This window comes from Strigops habroptila, unplaced genomic scaffold (genome assembly GCF_004027225.2).
Source record: "Strigops habroptila isolate Jane unplaced genomic scaffold, bStrHab1.2.pri NW_022045606.1_ctg1, whole genome shotgun sequence".
Lineage (NCBI taxonomy): Eukaryota > Metazoa > Chordata > Aves > Psittaciformes > Psittacidae > Strigops > Strigops habroptila.
In genome coordinates, this window is record NW_022651087.1 from 3,512 (window position 1) to 21,825 (window position 18,314).

An 18,314-nucleotide genomic window follows, 5' to 3' on the forward strand; every position below is an offset into this window, starting at 1 on the left:
TCTCTATAGGGGAAAGAGCCCCCAGATCACGCCCTATAGGGCCCTACACCATTAAACCCGCTACTCTATAGGGGCTACACCCTTAAACCTGCCCTTCTATAGGGACTCTATGCTTAACCCTGCCTTTCCATAGGGTCTATGGCCTTATTTGTGCCCATCTAGAGGGGCAGTGCCCTTTAGGCTTAGCCCCGACCGTCTATAGGGTCTGTAGCTTATTTCTCTCCCACCTATAGGGTGTATACCATTAACCCTGGCCCTATATAGGGGAAACGGCCTTGATTTTGGCCCCTATAGGACCTTTAGCCTTAACCATGCCCATCTATAGGGCCTTTACCCTTAGCCCCGCCCATCTATGGGGTCTATAGCGTTAGCCCCGCCCATCTATAGGGTCCACACCCTTAGCCCCGCCCCTCTATAGGGCCCTATAGCCCCAGCTCAGCCCCTCAGTCCCCCCTCACAAGATGGCGGCCGCGCGCAAGGCACGCCGGGAAATGTAGTTCCTCGGCGGAGCCTCCCCCATAGAGAGCAATGGGAAGAGCGACTACAAGTCCCGTCGCCCCTCGCGCGCGGGCAGACACCGGCAGAGCCACAAGATGGCGGCCGCGCGCGGAGCACCCTGGGAGTTGTAGTCCGCCTGCCCACGGCGCCCTATGGGGAAGACGGGTCCGGAGAACTACACTTCCCGTCGTGCCTCGCGCGTCGCCCCGGGGTCCGCGCATGCGCATTGGGCGCGGCTGGACCCTCTCGCTGTCGGCCGGAAGAGGAGGCGGCGTCGCGTGGCGTCGCTTCGCGTTCCGGTTGTTCGGGCCTCGGCGGCCGCGGACAAACCTCGTTGGACCCCATCGGAGCCGGTGAGGGCGGGGGGGGCGTTCGGTGGCCGTTAATGGCCGTTAGTGGCCGTTGGAGACCGTTAGTGACCGTTGGGGGGGGGGGGGGGGGGTGCGAGGGTTCCTGAGGGGAAATGGCGGTTCCCGAGGGAGAAAGGGGCGAAAAAGGGGGGTTGAGGTGGGGAAATGGGGGTTTTGAGGGGGAAAAAAGGGGGTTTTGGGGGGTTGGGGGTGGAAAAATGGGGTTTGGGGAGGGAAAAATGGGATCGGGGGGGTTTGAGGGGGGAAAATGGGGGTTTTGGAAGGGAGGGAAAATGGGGGGTTTGGGAGGGGAAAAGGGGGATTTGGGAGGGGAAAAATGGGAGTTTGGGGCTTCATGAGGGAGAAAGGGGGGTTTTGAGGGAAAAAGTGGGGTTTAGGAGAGGAAAGGGGGGTTTGGGGGGGGAAGTGGGATTTATGAGGGAAAAAGTGGGGTTTTGGGGAAGAAAAGTGGGATTTATGAGGGGAAAGGGGGGGTTTTGGGGGGAAAAGTGGGGTTTATGAGGGAAAAAGTGGGTTTTATGTGGGTGCAAGTGGGGTTTGGGGTAGTTTGGAGGGAAAAAGGGGAGAGAGGGCAAAAATGGAGGTTTTTAGGGCAAATTGGGGGGTTTTGAGGGAAAAAGTGGGATATTTGAGGTGAAAAGGGATTTTTTAGGGGAAAAAGTGGGGTTTATAGGGGAAAAGTGGGATTTGTAAGGGGAAAAGTGGGGTTCGTGAGGGAAAAAGGGGGGTTTGGGGGAAGAAAAGTGGGTTTTATGAGGGGAAAGGTGGGAGTTTGGGGGGATTCTGAGGGGAAAAGCGCGGTTTATAGTGTTAAAAGGGAGATTTTTATGAGGGGAAAAAGGGATTTTGTGTGGGAGAAGGTGGGGTTTGGGGGTAGTTTTGAGGGGAAAAGTGGGATTTATGAGGGAAAAAGTGGGTTTCAAGGGAAAAAATGGGAGTTTAAAGGCATTTTATGAGGGGGAAAGTGGGGAGTTTGAGGCAAATTGGGGGGTTTTGAGAGAAAAAGTGAGTTTATGGGGGGGAAAAATGAGAGTTTTGGGATTTGTGAGGGGAAAAGTGGGATTTATGAGGGAACAAGTGGGATTCATGTGGGAAAAAATGGGATTTATGAGATGAAAGTGGGGGTTTTGAGGGGAAAAGTGGGGTATTGAGGGAAATGGGGTTTTGGGGAGAGAAGTTGGTTTTATAACGTAAAATAGCAGATATTATGAGGGGGAAAAGGGATTTTAGGGGGGAGAAATTGGGGTTTGGGGGTAGTTTTGAGGAAAAAAGTGGGGGCTTGGGGGTTCTTGAGGGAGAAAGTGGGTTTTTGAGGGGAAAATGTGAGATTTATGATGGAAAACAGGGTTTATGAGCGAAAAAGAGGGGTTCATGAGGGGAAAAGTGTGATTTTTGAGGGGGAAAGTGGGGTCTATAGGGGGAAAAGTGGGATTTTTGGGGGAAAAAGTGGGGTTTTCGGTAAGAAAAGTGGGGTTTATGGGAGAAAAGTGGGATTTATGAGGAAAAAGTTGGTCTGTAAGGGGAAAAGTGGGATTTATGAGGGAGAAAGTGGGATTTGTGAGGGGAAAAATGGGTTTTGTGATGGGAAAAGTGGGATTTATGAGGAAAAAGTGAGGTTTTTGAGGGAAAAAGTGGGATTTATGAGGGAAGAAGTGGGATTTAAGAGGGAAAAGTGGGATTTATGAGGTGAAAGTGGGGGTTTTGGTGGATAAAGTGAGGTTTTTGAGGGAAAAAGTGGGTTTTGTGGCAGGAAAAGTGGGATTTGTGAGGGAAAAAATGGGGTTTATGAGGGAAAAGTGGGATTTATGAGGGGAAAAATGGGTTTTGCGATGGGAAAAGTGGGATTTATGAGGAAAAAGTGGGGTTTATGAGGGAAGAAGTGGGGTTTATGAGGGAAAAGTGAGATTTTTGAGGTGAAAGTGGGGGTTTTGGTGGATAAAGTGAGGTTTTTGAGGGAAAAAGTGGGTTTTGTGACAGGAAAAGTGGGACTTATGAGGGAAAAAGTGGGCTTTATGAGCAAAAAGTGGGATTTATGAGGGAAAAGTGGGATTTATGAGGAAAAAGTGGGGTTTATGAGGGAAGAAGTGGGATTTAAGAGGGAAAAGTGGGATTTATGAGGTGAAAGTGGGGGTTTTGGTGGATAAAGTGAGGTTTTTGAGGGAAAAAGTGGGTTTTGTGTCAGGAAAAGTGGGATTTATGAGGGAAAAAGTGGGGTTTATGGGGAAAGTGGGGTTTGTGAAGGGAAATACGGTGCCGGGTGAGGGCTGGGGGTGCCACGCGGGGGTGCGGGGGGGTGGGGGGTCCCTGACGGCGGCCCCCCCGCAGGGGCGGTCGCGCGGCGCCCGCCATGTACAATGGGATCGGGCTGCCGACGCCGCGGGGCAGCGGCACCAACGGCTACGTCCAGCGCAACCTCTCGGCCCTGCGGCACAAGAAGGGGGGCGGCGGGGAGCCCCCCCCCGGCGAGGAGGAGCTGCGCAGGCTGGAGGCCGGGCTGGCCAAGAGGCCCAACCCCGACATCCTGGACCACCAGCGCAAGAGGAAGGTGGAGCTGAAATGCCTGGAGCTCTCCGAGCTCATGGAGGAGCAGGGGTGAGCCCGCACTGCAGCCCCGGGACCCAAAACACTGCCCCGGGACCCCCAAACACAGCCCGGAGACCCCCAGACACAGCCCCGGGACCCCCAAACACAGCCCGGGGACCCCCAAACACAGCCCGGAGACCCCCAGACACAGCCCCGGGACCCCCAAACACAGCCCGGGGACCCCCAAACACAGCCCGGGGACCCCCAGACACAGCCCCGGGACCCCCAAAACACAGCCCGGGGACCCCCAAACACAGGCCGGGGACCCCCAAACACAGCTCTGGGACCCCCAAACACAGCCCGGGGACCCCCAAACACAGCCCGGGGACCCCCAGACACAGCCCCGGGACCCCCAAAACACAGCCCGGGGACCCCCAAACACAGGCCGGGGACCCCCAAACACAGCTCTGGGACCCCCAAACACAGCCCGGGGACCCCAAACACAGCCTGGGAACCTCCAAACGCAGCTCGGGGACCCCAAATGCAGCTCAGGGAAGCCCAAATGCAGCTCCGGGACCCTGAAACACAGCTCCGGGACCCCCAACACAGCTCCGGGACCCCCAACAGAGCTCTGGGACCCCCAAACACAGCCCGGGGACCCCAAACACAGCCCCGGGACCCCCAAACACAGCCTGGGAACCTCCAAATGCAGCTCGGGGACCCGCAAACGCAGCTCCGGGACCCCGAAACACAGCCCCGGGACCCCGAAACACAGCCCCGGGACCCCGAAACACAGCTCTGGGATCCCCAAACACAGCCTGGGGACCCCAAACACAGCCTGGGAACTTCAACCACAGCTCTGGGACCCCCAAAATGCCCCAGATACACCCCCGAGACCCCAAAAAACACCTCTGAGACCCCGAAACACAGCTCTGAGGCACCAAAACCTCCCTTTCGGGCCCCAAAACACTGCTCTGACACCCCCAAAATACCCCCAACCCCCAAAATACACTTGTGAGACCCCCGGAATGCCCACCCCCCCCAAAATACAACTTTGGGACCCCTAAACTACGCCTCTGAGACCCCCAAAATGCCTCTGAAACCCCCCAAATACACCCCTGAGACCCCCAGAATGCCCCCAAACCTGCCGCTGAGCCCCCCCCGTGCCCCCCAACTCCCATTTGGATCCCCCAAACCCCCCCCCCCTCTGCCCCCAAACCCCCCCCAAACCCCTCTGAATCCCCTTCCCACCCCCCCCAACTCCCCTTCCCCCCCCAAACCCCACTTGTGCCCCCCCCAATCACCCCTTTCCCCCCCCCAGCTACGCCGAGGGCGAAATCCAGGAGAAAGTGGCCACATTCCGCATGATGCTGCTGGAAAAGGACGTTGCTTTGGGGGAACCCGAACAGAAACCAACGTGAGACCCCCCCCTAACCCCCCCTAACCCCCCCTAAACCCCACTGACACCCCAATAATGACCCCCCCACCCCTTATTGCCCCCCGTTTAGGGTGACAGAGACCCACCAGCTGGCTGAGGCCAACGAGAAGAAGAACGAGCGGCTCCGGGCGGCCTTTGGCATCAGCGACACCTACGTGGACGGCAGCTCCTTCGACCCCAGCCGCCGCGCCAAGGAGCCCCCCCCCGAGCCCCCCAACCCGCCCACGTGAGCCCGGGGGGCTGGGGGGAGATATCGGGTTATGGGGGGGTTTGGGGGTACAGACGGGGGGGGTTTGGGGGGAGATATCGGGTTATGGGGGGGTTTGGGGGTACAGACGGGGGGGGTTTGGGGGGAGATATCGGGTTATGGGGGGGTTTGGGGGTACAGACGGGGGGGTTTGGGGGGAGATATGGGGTTATGGGGGGGTTTGAGGGGAGATATGGGGGTATAGGGGGGGTTTGGGGGTACAGACGGGGGGGTTTGAGGGGAAATATGGGGGTACGGAGAGGTTTGAGGGGAGATATGGGGGTACGGGGGGGGTTGGGGAGAGATATGGGGTACAGAAAGGGGGGTTGGGAAATATGGGGGTACGGGGGGGCTTTAAGGGGAGATATGAGGGTACGGGGGGGTTTGGGGGGCTTTTGGGGTTCAGGAGGTGGGTTTGGGGGGGTTTGAGGGTACAGAGGGATGGGTTTGGGGGGTTTAGGGGGGGTTAGGGGTACAGAGGATGGGTTTGGGGGGTTTAGGGGTACAGAGGGGTGGGTTTGGGGGGCTTAGGGGGGTTAGGGGTACAGAGGATGGGTTTGGGGGTTCAGAAGAGGGTTTGGGGGGATTTAAGGAGATTTTGGGGTACAGAGGATGGGGTTGGGGGTTCAGAAGAGGGTTTGGGGGGGCTTTGGGGTACAGAGGGGTGGCTTTGGGGGGGTTTAAGGGGCTTTTGGGGTATAGAGGATGGGGTTGGGGGTTCCAACGAGGGTTTGGGGGGTTTAGGGGGATTTTGGGGTACAGAGAATGGGTGTGGGGGTACAGCAGGGTGGGTTTGGGGGGTTTAGGGGGTTTTGGGGTACAGAGGATAGGTTTGGGGGGGTTGGGGTTCGAAAGAGGGTTTGGCGGGGTTTTGGGGTACAGAGAATAGGTTTGGGGGGGTTGGGGAGGTTTAAGGGGGTTTTGGGGTACAGAGGATGGGTTTGGGGAGGTTTTGGGGTTCAGAAGAAGGTTTGGGGGGTTTAGGGGGTTTTGGGGTACAGAGGATAGGTTTGGGGGGGATTGGGGGTTCGAAACAGGGTTTTGGGGGGTTTGGGGGGTTTGGGGTACAGAGGATAGGTTTGGGGGGTTTTGGGATTCAGAAGAGGGTTTGGGGGGGTTCAGGGGGTTTTGGGGTTCAGAACGGGGTTTGAGGGAGTTTGTGGGTACAGGGGGTGGGTTGGGGGGGCTCAGGGGCAGTTTTGGGGTTCAGGGGGTGTCTTTGGGGGCAATGTGGCCTGGGCGGGGTCCCCAAACCCCCCCTGACCCCCATTGGTGCTGTCCCCCCCCCCCAGCGCCGTGAGGGACTCGTCCAGCTCCCGCTCCCCCTCCCCCAAGCAGAAGAAGAAGAAGAAGAAGAAGGATCGGGGCAGGTCAGGGGGGTCCTTATGGGGGGGTGGGTCTGTTATGGGGTGTGGGGGGGTTAGGGGGTTCAGGGGGGCTATTATGGGGTGCAAGGGGGGGGTCTCACCCTTATCCCCCCCCCCAGGTCTGCCAGTCGCTCCGGGGAGAGGAAGAAGAGCTCCAAGAAGAAGAAGCACAGGTGGGGGGGCAGGGCTGCTATGGGGCAGGGCCTCTATGGGGCAGGGCCTCTATGGGGCAGAGCCTCTATGGGGCAGGGCCTCTATGGGGCAGAGCCTCTATGGGGCAGGGCTGCTATGGGGCAGGGCCTCTATGGGGCAGGGCCTCTATGGGGTAGAGCCTCTATGGGGCAGGGCCTCTATGGGGCAGAGCCTCTATGGGGCAGGGCTGCTATGGGGCAGAGCCTCTATGGGGCAGAGCCTCTATGGGGCAGCCCGTCATTCACCCCATGCCCCCCCCTCCCATTTTCTCCCCCCCCCCCCCATAGGTCTGAATCGGAGGCCAAGAAGCGGAAGCACCGGTGAGGGGGGGGTCCCTATGGGATATTGGGGGTCCTGAGGGATTGGAGGGTCCCTATGGGATATGGGGGGGTCCTGAGGGATTGGGGGGGGGGGGGCAATGGATGGGTTTTGGGGGTGCTGCGATGATGTCACTGATGATGTCATTTCCCCCCCCCCCCCCAGCTCTCCCAGCCCCAAAAGCAAGCACAAGGCCAAAGAGAAGAAGCGGAAGAGGTGAGAGACACCCCCCCCAAATCCTCCCCGTTACCCCCCCCACTGCCCCCCAACAACCCCCCCTTGTGCCCCCCCCGACCCCAACCCCCTCCAGATCCATCTTGGCCCCCCCCGAACTTGTTCCCCCCACTGACCCCCCCGTTTTGCCCCCACCCCTCGTGGGGGTCACGCACCTTGTCCCCCCCAGATCCATCTTGTGCCCTCCACACTGACCCCCCAGCCCCCCCATTGACCCCCCAACCCCCCCCATTTACCCCCGTTTTACCCCCCCAACCCCCCGATTTACCCGCCTTTAACCCCCCACCCTCCCGTTTCCCCCCCTTTTGTCCCCCCAAATCCTCCATTTACTCCCCTCGTGCCCCCCCCCCGATTTGCTCCCCTTTTGCCCCCCCAACCCCCCCTTTTACTCCCCAATCCCCCATTTACCCCCCTTCCCCCCCCATTACCTCCCTTTTGCACCCCCTACTCCCCCATTTACCCCCCTTTTACTCCCCAAACCCCCCCATTTACCCCCCTTTTGCCCCCCCCACTTTGTGCCCCCTCACCTTGTGCCCAAGTTGTGTCCCCCCCCCTTTACCTCCCACCTCGTGGCCCCCCCCCACTGACCCCCCCCGCTGCCCCCCCCCAGATCCACCAGCGAATCGGCCTCTCAGAAGAGCCGCCGCGAGGGCCCTTCCTCCTCCCCCGCCGCCTCCTCCTCCTCCTCCGCCTCCTCCCGCAGCCGGTAAGTCCCGACCCCCCCCCAAAAAACACCCCCCACCCCCCCCATTATCCCCCCCCCCACTTTATACCCCCCCCACCACCTCATCCCCCCCCCACCCCCCGCAGGTCCCGCAGCGTCACCGCCGCCACCCACCAAGACACCGAAGAGCCGGGGCCGGTCCCAGCACCGGCACCGGCACCACCGGGCCCGGCCCCTGCACCGGAGGTGAGCCCCGGGGGGGGCGCGGCGGGACCGTGTGCGTGGGGGGGGCCCCCCCCTTCTTTACACCCACCCTTATTAACCACCCCCCCTCTCTTTTTGTGTGTGTGTCCGTCTCCCCCCCCAGGAGCTGCCGCCGCCACCGCTTGTCCCCGATGTCCCCTCCGAGGAGCCCCAACCACCGGCGCCGGTTGTGAGCCCCCCCCCGGCGGCACCGACACCAACAGCGACCCCCCCCCCGGCACAAGCGACACCAACCACCGCAGCGGCAACCGACCCCCCCAGGCCCCCCCCCCCGCCTCCCCACCCCCTCCCCTCCCCCCGTCATCCCCCAGCGCCGCCCCCCCCGCTCGCCCTCCCCGTCTCCGTCCCCCCCCCCCCCGCCGCGCCAAGAGCCCCCCCCCTGCCGTGACGTCATCGCGCCGTGACCGCTCCCTGACCCCCCCCGCGCCGCCACCCCCCTCCTCCTCCTCCTCCTCCAAGCGCTCCCGGCCCCGGCGCTCGCGCTCCCGCTCCCGCCGCCGCTCCCGCACCCCCCCGTCGCGCTCCTCCCGCCGCCGCTCCCGCTCCCGCCGCCGCTCCCGCACCCCCCCTTCCCGCTCGTCCCGGCGGCGCCGCTCCCGCTCGTCCCGGCGGCGCCGCTCCCGCTCCCGCACCCCGCTCTGGCGCCCCAACTCCACCAGCCCCATCCGCTGGCCCCTGCAGCGCTCCCGCTCCCGCTCGCCGGCCCCGCGCCGCCGCTCCCGCTCCCCCCGCGCCTGGTCCCGCTCCCGCTGGGCGCGCTCCCGCTCCCGCCGCCGCTCCCGCTCCGGCACCCGCCGCCGCTCCCGCTCCCGCCGCCGCTCCACCTCCCGCAGCCGCTCGGGCTCCTCGCCCCCGCCCCGCCGCCGGCGCCGCCACCGCAGCCGCTCCGACTCCTCCGGCAGGTCCCGGCGCGGGCGCTCCCCGTCCACGCCCCCCCCCTCGTCCCGCGGGATCAAACGGGCTCACGGCGCCTCCCGCTCCCCGTCGCGGCAGCGGCGCCGCCGCAGCTCCACTCGCTCCCCGCCCCCCCCCGCCGTCCCGGCCCCCGCCGTCGCCCCCGTGTCCCCCCCCAAAACCAAACCCCCCTCCCCGGCCCCCCCCGCGCGCCCCAAATGGGTGCCCATTGCCGAGCTGCACCCCGCCGCCCCGCAGCCCCCCCCCGGCTTAGCCAAAGCTGCCGCCACCGCCACCACCGCGCCCCCCCCCGCCCCACCAGGGGGGGAGGCCAAAGCGGCTGCACCCAAGTGGGTGCCCATCGGGGGGGCACCGGCGCAGCCAGCGCCCCCCGGCACCGAGGGAGGGGGTGTTGAGGGCCAAGGGGGGGCCGCCAAAGCGGAGGTGAAGCCGCAGCCTGAGGCCAAAGCCGGGGCCGGTGACAGCAAAGGGACACCGGGGGCCCCGGCACAAAGCACCGCCAAGGTGACCCCCCCAGCGGCACCGGCGCCACCGGCTGCGGCCCCCAAGGCCATGGACAGCAAGAGCCCCAAAGCCACCCCCGAGGTGAAACCAGTGGCACCAGTGACACCAGTAACCCCAGTGACACCGGCGGCAGCGGCGCTCCCCAAGGCCATGCCCGTGGTGACACCGGTGAGTGTCCCCAAGGCCGAGGCGAAGCCGGCGGTGCCCAAAGCAGCGCCAACACCCGCGGCACCGGCCGTCACCAGGACGCCGCCGCCACCACCCCCACCCGGCGGCCTCAAGCCGACGGCCCCCCCCAGGGTGTCCCCAAGCGCCGGCACCAAGCTGGGGACCCCCCCGCCGCCCCCCCCGGGCTTGCCGAGGGCCCTGACGGCCAAACTGCTGCCGGCGGCGCGCCTGGGGCTGCCCTCGTCCCCCGTGGCCGCCTCGGCGCTGCCGCCGCCCCACGGCCACCGCCTCCTGCCCGGCCTCAAGGTGACGGCGCTGCCACCACCCGCCAGCGGCACCGCAGCCGTCAATGGGGCCGGCACCGCCGTGGCTGCTAAAGCCACCGGGGACTGTGGCACCATCGCCAAGGCCACCGCTGCGGATGCCACCGTCACCAAGGGCACCGCCGTTGGAGCCGCCACCAAGGCCACCATGGATGTTGTCACCGGCGTCACCGCCACCAAGGCCACTGCTGTGGCCACCGCTATGGGCACCAGCGTCACCGCCATGGCCGCCAGTGCCACCACCAAGGCCGCTGTGGACGCTGTGCCCAGTGTCACCACCACCACTAAGGCCACCATGGATGCGGTTGCTGGTGTCACCACCACCACCAAGGCCACCGTGGACACCATAAGCAGCGGCACCACCACGGGCACCTCCGTTGGAGCCACCTCCAAGGCCACCATGGACATTGTCGCTGGTGCCACCCCCAAGGCCACCACTGTGGCCACCAGCGCCACCACCGTGGGCACCACCAAGGCCGCTGTGGATGCCATGACCAGTGTCACCAACGCCGCTGTGGCTGCTGCCGCCGTGAAGGCCACCAGCGATGCCACCACCAAGGCCACCATTGGCACCGTCCTCATGGCCACCACCAAGGCCGCCGTTGGCCCCACGGGTGGCGCTGCCACCGCTGCGGATGTCACCTCCAAGGCCACCGCCGTGGCCACCAAACCTGCTGTCACTGTCACCGCTGTGGATGGGGGCAGCAAATGTGCCACCGTCAGCCCCAGTGTCACCAGTGCGACCAGTGTCACCAGTGCTCGCAGTGGCACCAGCACCACCAGTGTCACCAGTGCCACCAGTGTCACCGTTGCTCCGAAGGACACCAGTGCTACCGGTGTCACCAGTGCCACCAGTGTCACTATTGCTCCGAAGGACACCAGTGCTACCGGTGTCACCAGTGCCACCAGTGTCACCATTGCTCCGAAGGACACCTGTGCCACCAGTGTCCTGAGCCATCCCAGTGTCTCCAGTGCCACCAGTGTCTTCAGTGGGCCCAGTGTCACCAGTGTCCTGAGCCGGCCCACTGCGACCAGTGTCACCAGTGCAACCAGTGTCCTGAGCCGGCCCAGCGCGACCAGTATGACCAGTGTCCCCACTGGGCCCACTGTCACCAGTGCGACCGGTATCACCAGTGTCCTGAGCCGTCCCAGTGCGACTGGTATCACCAGTGTCCTTACTGGGCCCAGTGTCACCAGTGTCCTGAGCCGTCCCAGCGCGACCAGTGTCACCAGTGCAGCCAGTGTCTTCAGTGGTCCCAGTGTCACCAGTGTCCTGAGCCGTCCCAGTGCAACCAGTGCAGCCAGTGTCCCTATTGGTCCCAGTGTCACCAGTATGACCAGTGTCCCCAGTGCAGCCAGTGTCCCCACTGGCCCCAGTGTCACCAGTCTGACCAGTGGCCCCACTGGTCCCAGTGTCGCCAGTATGACCAATGTTCCCGCTGGTCCCAGTGTCACCAGTGTCCTGAGCCGTCCCAGTGCGAGCGGTGTCACCAGTGCAACCAGTATCACCAGTGTCCTGAGCCGTCCCAGTGCGACCGGTGTCCCCACTGGTCCCAGTGTCACCAGTATGACCAGTGGCCTCAGTGTCTCCAGCGCTGCCATCGCTCCCAGTGTGACCAGTGCAACCAGTGCAGCCAGTGCCGGATGCGTCCCCATCGCTCCCATTGTGACCAGTGTCACCAGTGCAGCCAGTGCCGGATGTGTCCCCATCGCTCCCAGTGTCACCAGTGCAGCCAGTGCCGGATGCGTCCCCATCGCTCCCAGTGCGACCAGTGCAACCAGTGCCGGATGTGTCCCCATTGCTCCCAGTGCGACCAGTGCAGCCAGTGCTGGATGCGTCCCCATCGCTCCCAGTGTCACCAGTGTCCCCAGTGCTCGCAGTAGCCCCAGCGTGGCCATTGCTCCCAGTGTCCCCAGTGCTCCGAGGGACACCAGTATCACCAGTGGAACCAGTGCCACTGGCACGCCCGTGGACACCAGGACCACCAGTGTGACCAGTGCCACCAGTATGGCCAGTGGCACCATTGCTCCTAAGGACACCAGTATGACCAGTGTCGCCAGCGCTCCCAGTGCTACCAGTATGACCAGTGGCACCAGTGCTCCCACTGTCAGCGTTGCTCCTAGCGGCACCAGTATGAGCAGTGTCGTCGTTGCTCCTAAGGCCACCATTGGTCCCAGTGCCACCAGTGCTCCCAGTGTCACCATTGCTCCTAAGGACACCGTTGCTCCCAGTGGCACCAGTATGCCCAGCAGCACCAGTATGCCCAGCGGCACCATTGCTCCTAAGGACACCAGTGCTCCCATTGTCACCAGTATGACCAGTGGCACCAGTGCTCCCACTGTCACCGTTGCTCCCAGCGTCACCGTTGCTCCCAGTGGCACCATTGCTCCGAAGGACACCAGCGCTCCCAGTGCTCCCAGTGTCACCAGTATGACCAGCGTCTCCATTGCTCCCAGTGGCACCAGTATGACCAGTGTCTCCATTGCTCCCAGTGGCACCGCTCTGACCAGCGCTCCCAGTGTCTCCAGTGCTCCCAGTGGCACCAGTCTGACCACTGCTCCCAGTGGCACCAGTATGACCAGCGGCACCATTGCTCCTAAGGACGCCAGCGCTCCCGGTGTCCCCACGGCTGCCACTGGCGTCACCGTCACCCCCGCGGACACCGGCGCTCCCAGTGCCGCCGGCACCGCCAGCGGCGCGATGGACACCACCGGCACCGCCGCAGCTGCGCCCAAGCGCAGCTCTTCCTCCTCGTCTTCCTCGTCCTCCTCCTCCTCGTCCTCGTCTTCCTCCTCCTCCTCTTCCTCGTCCTCCTCCGACTCTGACTCCAGCTCCAGCTCCTCCGAGTCCGGCCCCCCCTCGCCGGCGCCGCCGGGCCCCGCCCCTGCCGGGTAAGACACGCCCCCTTTCGCCCTGGCCCTGCTCCCATTGGGTAAGCCACAGCCTGCCCCCCGTGTGGCCACGCCCCCCAGCAGATAAACCCCGCTCCCATCCGTGCGGGCAATGTTCCCATTGGGTAACCCCCACCCCATAAGCCACGCCCCCCCCGTGGTGGCTCCGCCCCCTCTTGCTGACTAAGCCCCACCCACCTCAATGGGGACATAGCTTCTATTGGTTAAGCCACGCCCCCTCCGTGTAGCCACGCCCCATCCCTGGCCACGCCCCTGCTGGGTAAGCCCCGGCCCCCCCCAGTTGCCCCAGAGGGGCCCTTATCGGGGTCCCATGTCCCCAGGGGACCCCCACCCTTGTCCTGCGTTCCTTTGTGGGTCCCTTATTGGGGTCCCAGGTCCCCAGGGGTCCCCCCACCCTTGTCCCATGTCCCCTTGGGGGTCCCTTATTAGGGGTCCCACCTTCCAATGGGACCCCCACCCTTGTGCCGTGTCCCCTTGGGGGTCCCTTATTGGGGTCCCACTTTCCCATGGGACCCTCACCCTTGTGCTGTGTCCCCTTGGGGGTCCCTTATCAGGGTCCCACGTCCCCAGGGGTCCCCCCACCCTTGTCCCATGTCCCTAAAGCTGCCATTGATTCTCTGCCATGTCCCTCTGGGGGGCACCTACGTCCCTAGGGGTTCCGCCACCCTTGTCCCATGTTCACAAAGGTATCATTGACCGTTTCCCATGTCCCCTTGGGGGTCCCTTATTGGGGTCCCACGTCCCCAGGGGTCCCCCCACCCTTGTCCCACGTCCCCAGAGGTGTCGGTGACTCTCTCCCACGTCCCCTCGGGACCTCAGTGGGGTCCCTCATTCCCCCCTTCTCTATCCCCGCAGGTCCCCCAGTGCCGCCGCCGCCGCCAGCGCCGCCGAAGGGACTGCGCCAGCGCCACCGGTCACCCCAGTTACGCCAGTGCCGGCACCAGTCGCCCCGGTCACAGCCCCAGCGACCCCAGCGGCCGCCGCGGAGCCCGCGGCAGGGCCCCCATCGGCTGAGACCCGCGAGGGCCGCGCTGCCACCGTCACCCGCCGCAAGCGCCGCCGCTCCTCCTCCTCCTCGTCCTCCTCCTCCTCCTCGTCCTCGTCGTCCTCTTCCTCCTCCTCCTCCTCTTCCTCCTCCTCGTCCTCCTCCTCGTCCTCCTCTTCCTCCTCTTCCTCCTCCTCCTCCTCCTCTTCTTCCTCCTCCTCTTCCTCGTCCTCCTCCTCCTCCTCGGCCCCTCCCGCCGCTGCCGCTCCCGCCCCCCCCCAACCCTCCTCCTCCTCCTCCCCGCCCCCCCCGGACCCCCCCGACCCCACCCCTGCCACCCAACCCACCCCCACCCCCTCCAAGTCCCCCCCTCCCCCCGCCTCAGCCCCTCCCCCTTCCACCGCCACCCCCACCCCCACCTCCGAGCCCCGCCCCCCCCTCCTCTCCCTGGCTCCCGCCAAAACGGGGGGCGTGGCCACGGCGGCCACGCCCCTTGCCCGCCCCCCCGGCTCCCTCCTGGCCCTGCCCACCGCCCCCCCTGCTTCCTCATTGGCCCGCGGCGTCGGGGGCGGGGCCAGGCCTTCGCCGCGCCCCTTGGCCCCCCCGGGGTCCCTGCTCAGCCTCACCCCGGCCCGGGTTGGGGGTGGGGCGGGGGGGGGGGTGTCCCCGAGGGGTCCCTTCCCCCTCCTCGGCGGTGGGGGGGGCGGGCGAGGAGGGGGCGGGGCTTTCCCGCGCCCGGCCACGCCCTTCTTGGCCACGCCCCCCGGGCGCGCGGGAGGGGGCGGGGCTTACCCCCGGAGCCCCGCCTCCTCCTCCTCCCCTTTCCTGCGCGGTGGGGGGGGGGGGCAGCGGGGGGGGGGGCGGTGCTGGGGGGGGTGTGTGCGGGTTCCGCTCGTGCCTCCATCGTTTCCAGGGTAACGGGCTTATGGGATGCGGCGGACGTATGGGTGGGAGCTGCCTGCACCGTTTCCATGGTAACGGGGGCCTCGGGGGGGCGGGGCTGGGGGGCTGCGGCGGCAGCCGATTGGTCGGGCTGTGCGGGCAGCGGGCATCCCTGGCAGCCAATTGGGGCGCGGCGGGGGGGGGCGGGGGGTGCTGTTGCCATCACCACCATCACCATCACCCCCCGCACCCCCAACTCCATCCCCGCGTCGGGGGGGGGGGCCACGGGGGGGGGGACCCCGCCGCGTGCACCCTCCCCCTTCGCCATCACCCCGGCCATGGCGTCCCGCATGGCCCAGTACGGGATGGGGGCGTCCCAGTATAGCATGGGGGGGGGCTCCTCCTCGCAGTACAGCATGGGGGGGGGTGTCCCAGTACAGCATGGGCTCGGCCCAGTATAACGCCACCTTGTCCCAGTACAACAGCGCCCAGTACCAGTATGCCATCAGCTCCCAGTACGCGGCTGGGAGCGGAAGCGCCGCGTCCCAGTACGCCCAGTACGCCCAACTGGCTGCTTCCCAGTACACCCCCCCCAGCAGCGGTGAGGTGACCCAGTACACAGCCACCACCACCACCGGGGCGGGGGGGGACTCCCAGTACAGCACCAGCGCGGCCCAGTACGCGGCCAGCGCCGCCCAGTACGTGGCATCGGGGGCGGCTGCGGCGGCGGCGGCAGCGGCCGCGGGGGGGGGGCGGGACGGAGGCCGCCCAGTACGGAACTGGGAGCCAGTATGGGGCCAGCGGGGGGCAATGGGGGGACGTGGGGCAAGAGGCCGCGTGGGCCACCTCCGGGGCCGTGGCCACTGGGGGGGGCGCGGGGGTCACTTGGGGGTCTTGGGTGTCGCCTGCCCCATAGAGGGTGCCCTCCCTCCCCCCCCGCCACGTTTACTGACCCATAAGCGTACATGTATGTGAGCCGCCCCCCCCCCACCCCCCCCGCACATACGTGACACGCGACACGCGTGTGGAAGGCGCGGAGGCCTCGGCGGCGCCCCTCCCCCCCCCCACCGTGGGAACGGGCCCAGGTGAGGAGGAGGGGGGGGAGGGGCGGTGCTGTGGGGCGCGGGGGGGGGGGCTATGGGGCACAGGGGGGTGATGTTGTGCTCGCTTATGGGGCAGATGTATGGGGGGGGGTTGTTATTTGGGGGGTGGGTCTATGGGGCCCACGGGGTTGATGTTGGGCCCGTTTAGGGGGGGGATGTGTGAGGGGTGTTGTTGCTTATGGGGTGAATCTATGGGGAGGGAGGGATCTATGGGGCCCACGGGGTTGTTGTTGGGCCCACTTAGGGGGCAGAGCTTTAGGGCCCGTTGTTGTTGGGGGGGGGGGGATCTATGGGGCCCACGGGGTTGACGTTGTGCTCACTTAGGGGGCAGATGTAGGTGGGGGGGTTGTTGCTTATGGGGTGAATGTATGGGGGGGAGGGATCTATGGGGCCCACGGGGTTGATTTTGGGCCCACTTAGGGGAGAGAGCTATAGGGCTTGCAGTTATTTGGGGGGGATCTATGGGGCCCATGGGGTTAATCTTGTGTCCAGCGGGGGGAGATGTGTGGGGCGTGGTGGTGTCGCTTAGGGGGCAGATCTGGGGGGCCCATGGGGTTAATGTTGTGTTCACTTAGGGGGCAGAGCTATAGGGCCTATTTGGGGGCACACCCAGGAGGCCCATGGGGTAGACGTTGGGCCCAGGTGGCGGTTAGATCTATGGGGCCCATCGTTACTACTAAGGGGGCAGATCCATGGGGCCCGTGGGGTGGGTGTTGTACCCGGTTAGGGGGCAGAGCTGTGGGGCCCATTGTTATCACTTGGGGGGCAGATCCATGGGGCGCGCTGTGCTCATTCCTTATGCTGCTTTTAATAGTTGTTATGGGGCAGAGACCCCCACTTGGGGGGCAGAGATGTGGGGCTTGTTCATTTGCATCAGCAGTTGGTGGCAGGCACTATGGGGCAGAGCAGTGGGGCTGTCAGTAGGATATGGGGCTCGGAGGGGGCCTATGGGGCTGTCAGCCAGATGTGGGGCTCGGAGGGGGTCTATGGGGCTGTCTGTGGGGCTCGCAGCAGGCTATGGGGCTGTGTGTGGGGCTGTCTATGGGGCTGGCAGCACTATGTGGGGCTGGGAAGGGGCCTATGGGGTAGGCAGCAGGATGCGGGGCTGGCATCAGGCTATGGGGCTGGCAGCAGGCGCTGGGGTTGTCTATGGGGCTGTCTATGGGGTTCGCAATAGGATGTGGGGCTGGGAGAGTGTCTGTGGGGCTGTCAGCCAGATGTGGGGCTGGGAGGAGGGCTATGGGGCTGTCCATGGGGCTGGCAGCAGGATGTGGGGCTGGCAGAGGGGTTATGGGGCTGCCAATGGGGCTGGCTGCAGGATGTGGGGCTGGGGGGAGGAAATATGGGGCTGTGAGTGGGGCTATGGGGCTGGCAGCCAGATGTGGGGCTGGGAGGGGGTCTATGGGGCTGGCATCAGGCTATGGGGCTGTCCATGGGGCCGTCAGTAAGATGTGGGGCTGGAACGGGGTTGCTGGGGTTGTCTGTGGGGCTGTCAGCAGGATGTGGGGCTGGTGTCACGCTATGGGGCTGCCTATGGGGCAGCAGCAGCAGCGGTTCTGGGCTGTGTGGGGCGGGGGGGGGGGTACCGGCCGCGCCGTGGGGCAGCAGTGCCGCCACCATCGCTGTGGGGCAGCAGCGCCGTGGGGCTGACCCCTGTCCCCCCCATCAGCCACGTGGTGCCCGCGCCGAGGACCAATCAGCTGCTCCCAGGGGGCCCCCGCAGTGGCCGGTGGCCGGTAGGTGTGGGGCACGGCAGCCAATGGGCAGCCGATGGGCAGCCAATGGGGTGGCCGATGGGGGCAGCTCCCCCCCCTCCCCTCCCCACCCCTCACCCCTCTCTTCTCTTGCAGCGCCCCATAGCCCTGGAGCCCCGCCCCCTCTGTCTCCAAGCCCCGCCCCTTCTCGCGTTAGCCCCGCCCCCTTTAAAGCCCCGACCCCCCCCTTTTTGTGCGTGTTTTACAGATAAAACTGGCCAATGGCAGCTGTCGGCGTGGTCTGTGGGGCGGGGCCTGAGGGAGGGGGTGCGGTGTTGATTGGGTCTGAAGGGGAGGGGGCGTGGCTATGGGGAGGGGGGTGGCTTGGGAGAGGGGCGTGGCTTAGGGAGTGAGGGGCGGGGTCTCAGGTACGGGTTGGGAGAGGGGCGGGGCTTAAGGAGGGGCGTGGCCTTGAGTGGGTCTAAAGAGGATGGGGCTTGGCTTAGGGAGGGGCGGGGCTAGGAGTAGGGGGCGTGGCCTGAGAGGGGCGGGGCTCAGGGAGGAGGCGTGGCCTTGATTGGCGCTAAAGGGGCAGTGGTGGCTTGGGAGAGGGGCGGGGCTAGGAGTAGGGGGCGTGGCCTCAGGAGGCGTGGGTTGGGAGGGGGCGTGGCTTAGGGAGGGGGCGGGGGTTTAATTGGCTCTGATGGGGAG

The 18,314-nt window shown here is 65.3% G+C and overlaps 1 protein-coding gene across 1 annotated transcript; it reads left to right on the forward strand.

The window, feature by feature from the left end:
• The first annotated feature begins 6,929 nt into the window (after positions 1-6,929).
• Positions 6,930-17,890, forward strand: LOC115603054 (mucin-5AC-like). Its single transcript, XM_032919724.1, has 9 exons — positions 6,930-6,956; positions 7,120-7,170; positions 7,799-7,894; positions 7,999-8,098; positions 8,220-11,505; positions 12,451-12,918; positions 13,795-15,891; positions 17,579-17,645; positions 17,760-17,890. The coding sequence occupies exons 5-7, from the start codon at positions 9,584-9,586 to the stop codon at positions 14,840-14,842; spliced, it is 3,438 nt and encodes a 1,145-aa protein (XP_032775615.1). The 5' UTR covers positions 6,930-6,956; positions 7,120-7,170; positions 7,799-7,894; positions 7,999-8,098; positions 8,220-9,583; the 3' UTR covers positions 14,843-15,891; positions 17,579-17,645; positions 17,760-17,890.
• The last annotated feature ends 424 nt before the right edge of the window (positions 17,891-18,314 follow it).

What these genes read in the sequence shown, in the direction of transcription:
- LOC115603054 (XM_032919724.1), top strand. Translation starts at nt 9,584, where the DNA reads ATGGACAGCAAGAGCCCCAAAGCCACCCCCGAGGTGAAACCAGTGGCA. An exon ending in GTCCTGAGCCGTCCCAGTGC is followed by an intron (nt 11,506 to 12,450) that starts GAGCGGTGTCAC and finishes TGCTCCCAGTGT; the next exon opens with CACCAGTATGACCAGCGTCT. An exon ending in CCGGGCCCCGCCCCTGCCGG is followed by an intron (nt 12,919 to 13,794) that starts GTAAGACACGCC and finishes CTATCCCCGCAG; the next exon opens with GTCCCCCAGTGCCGCCGCCG.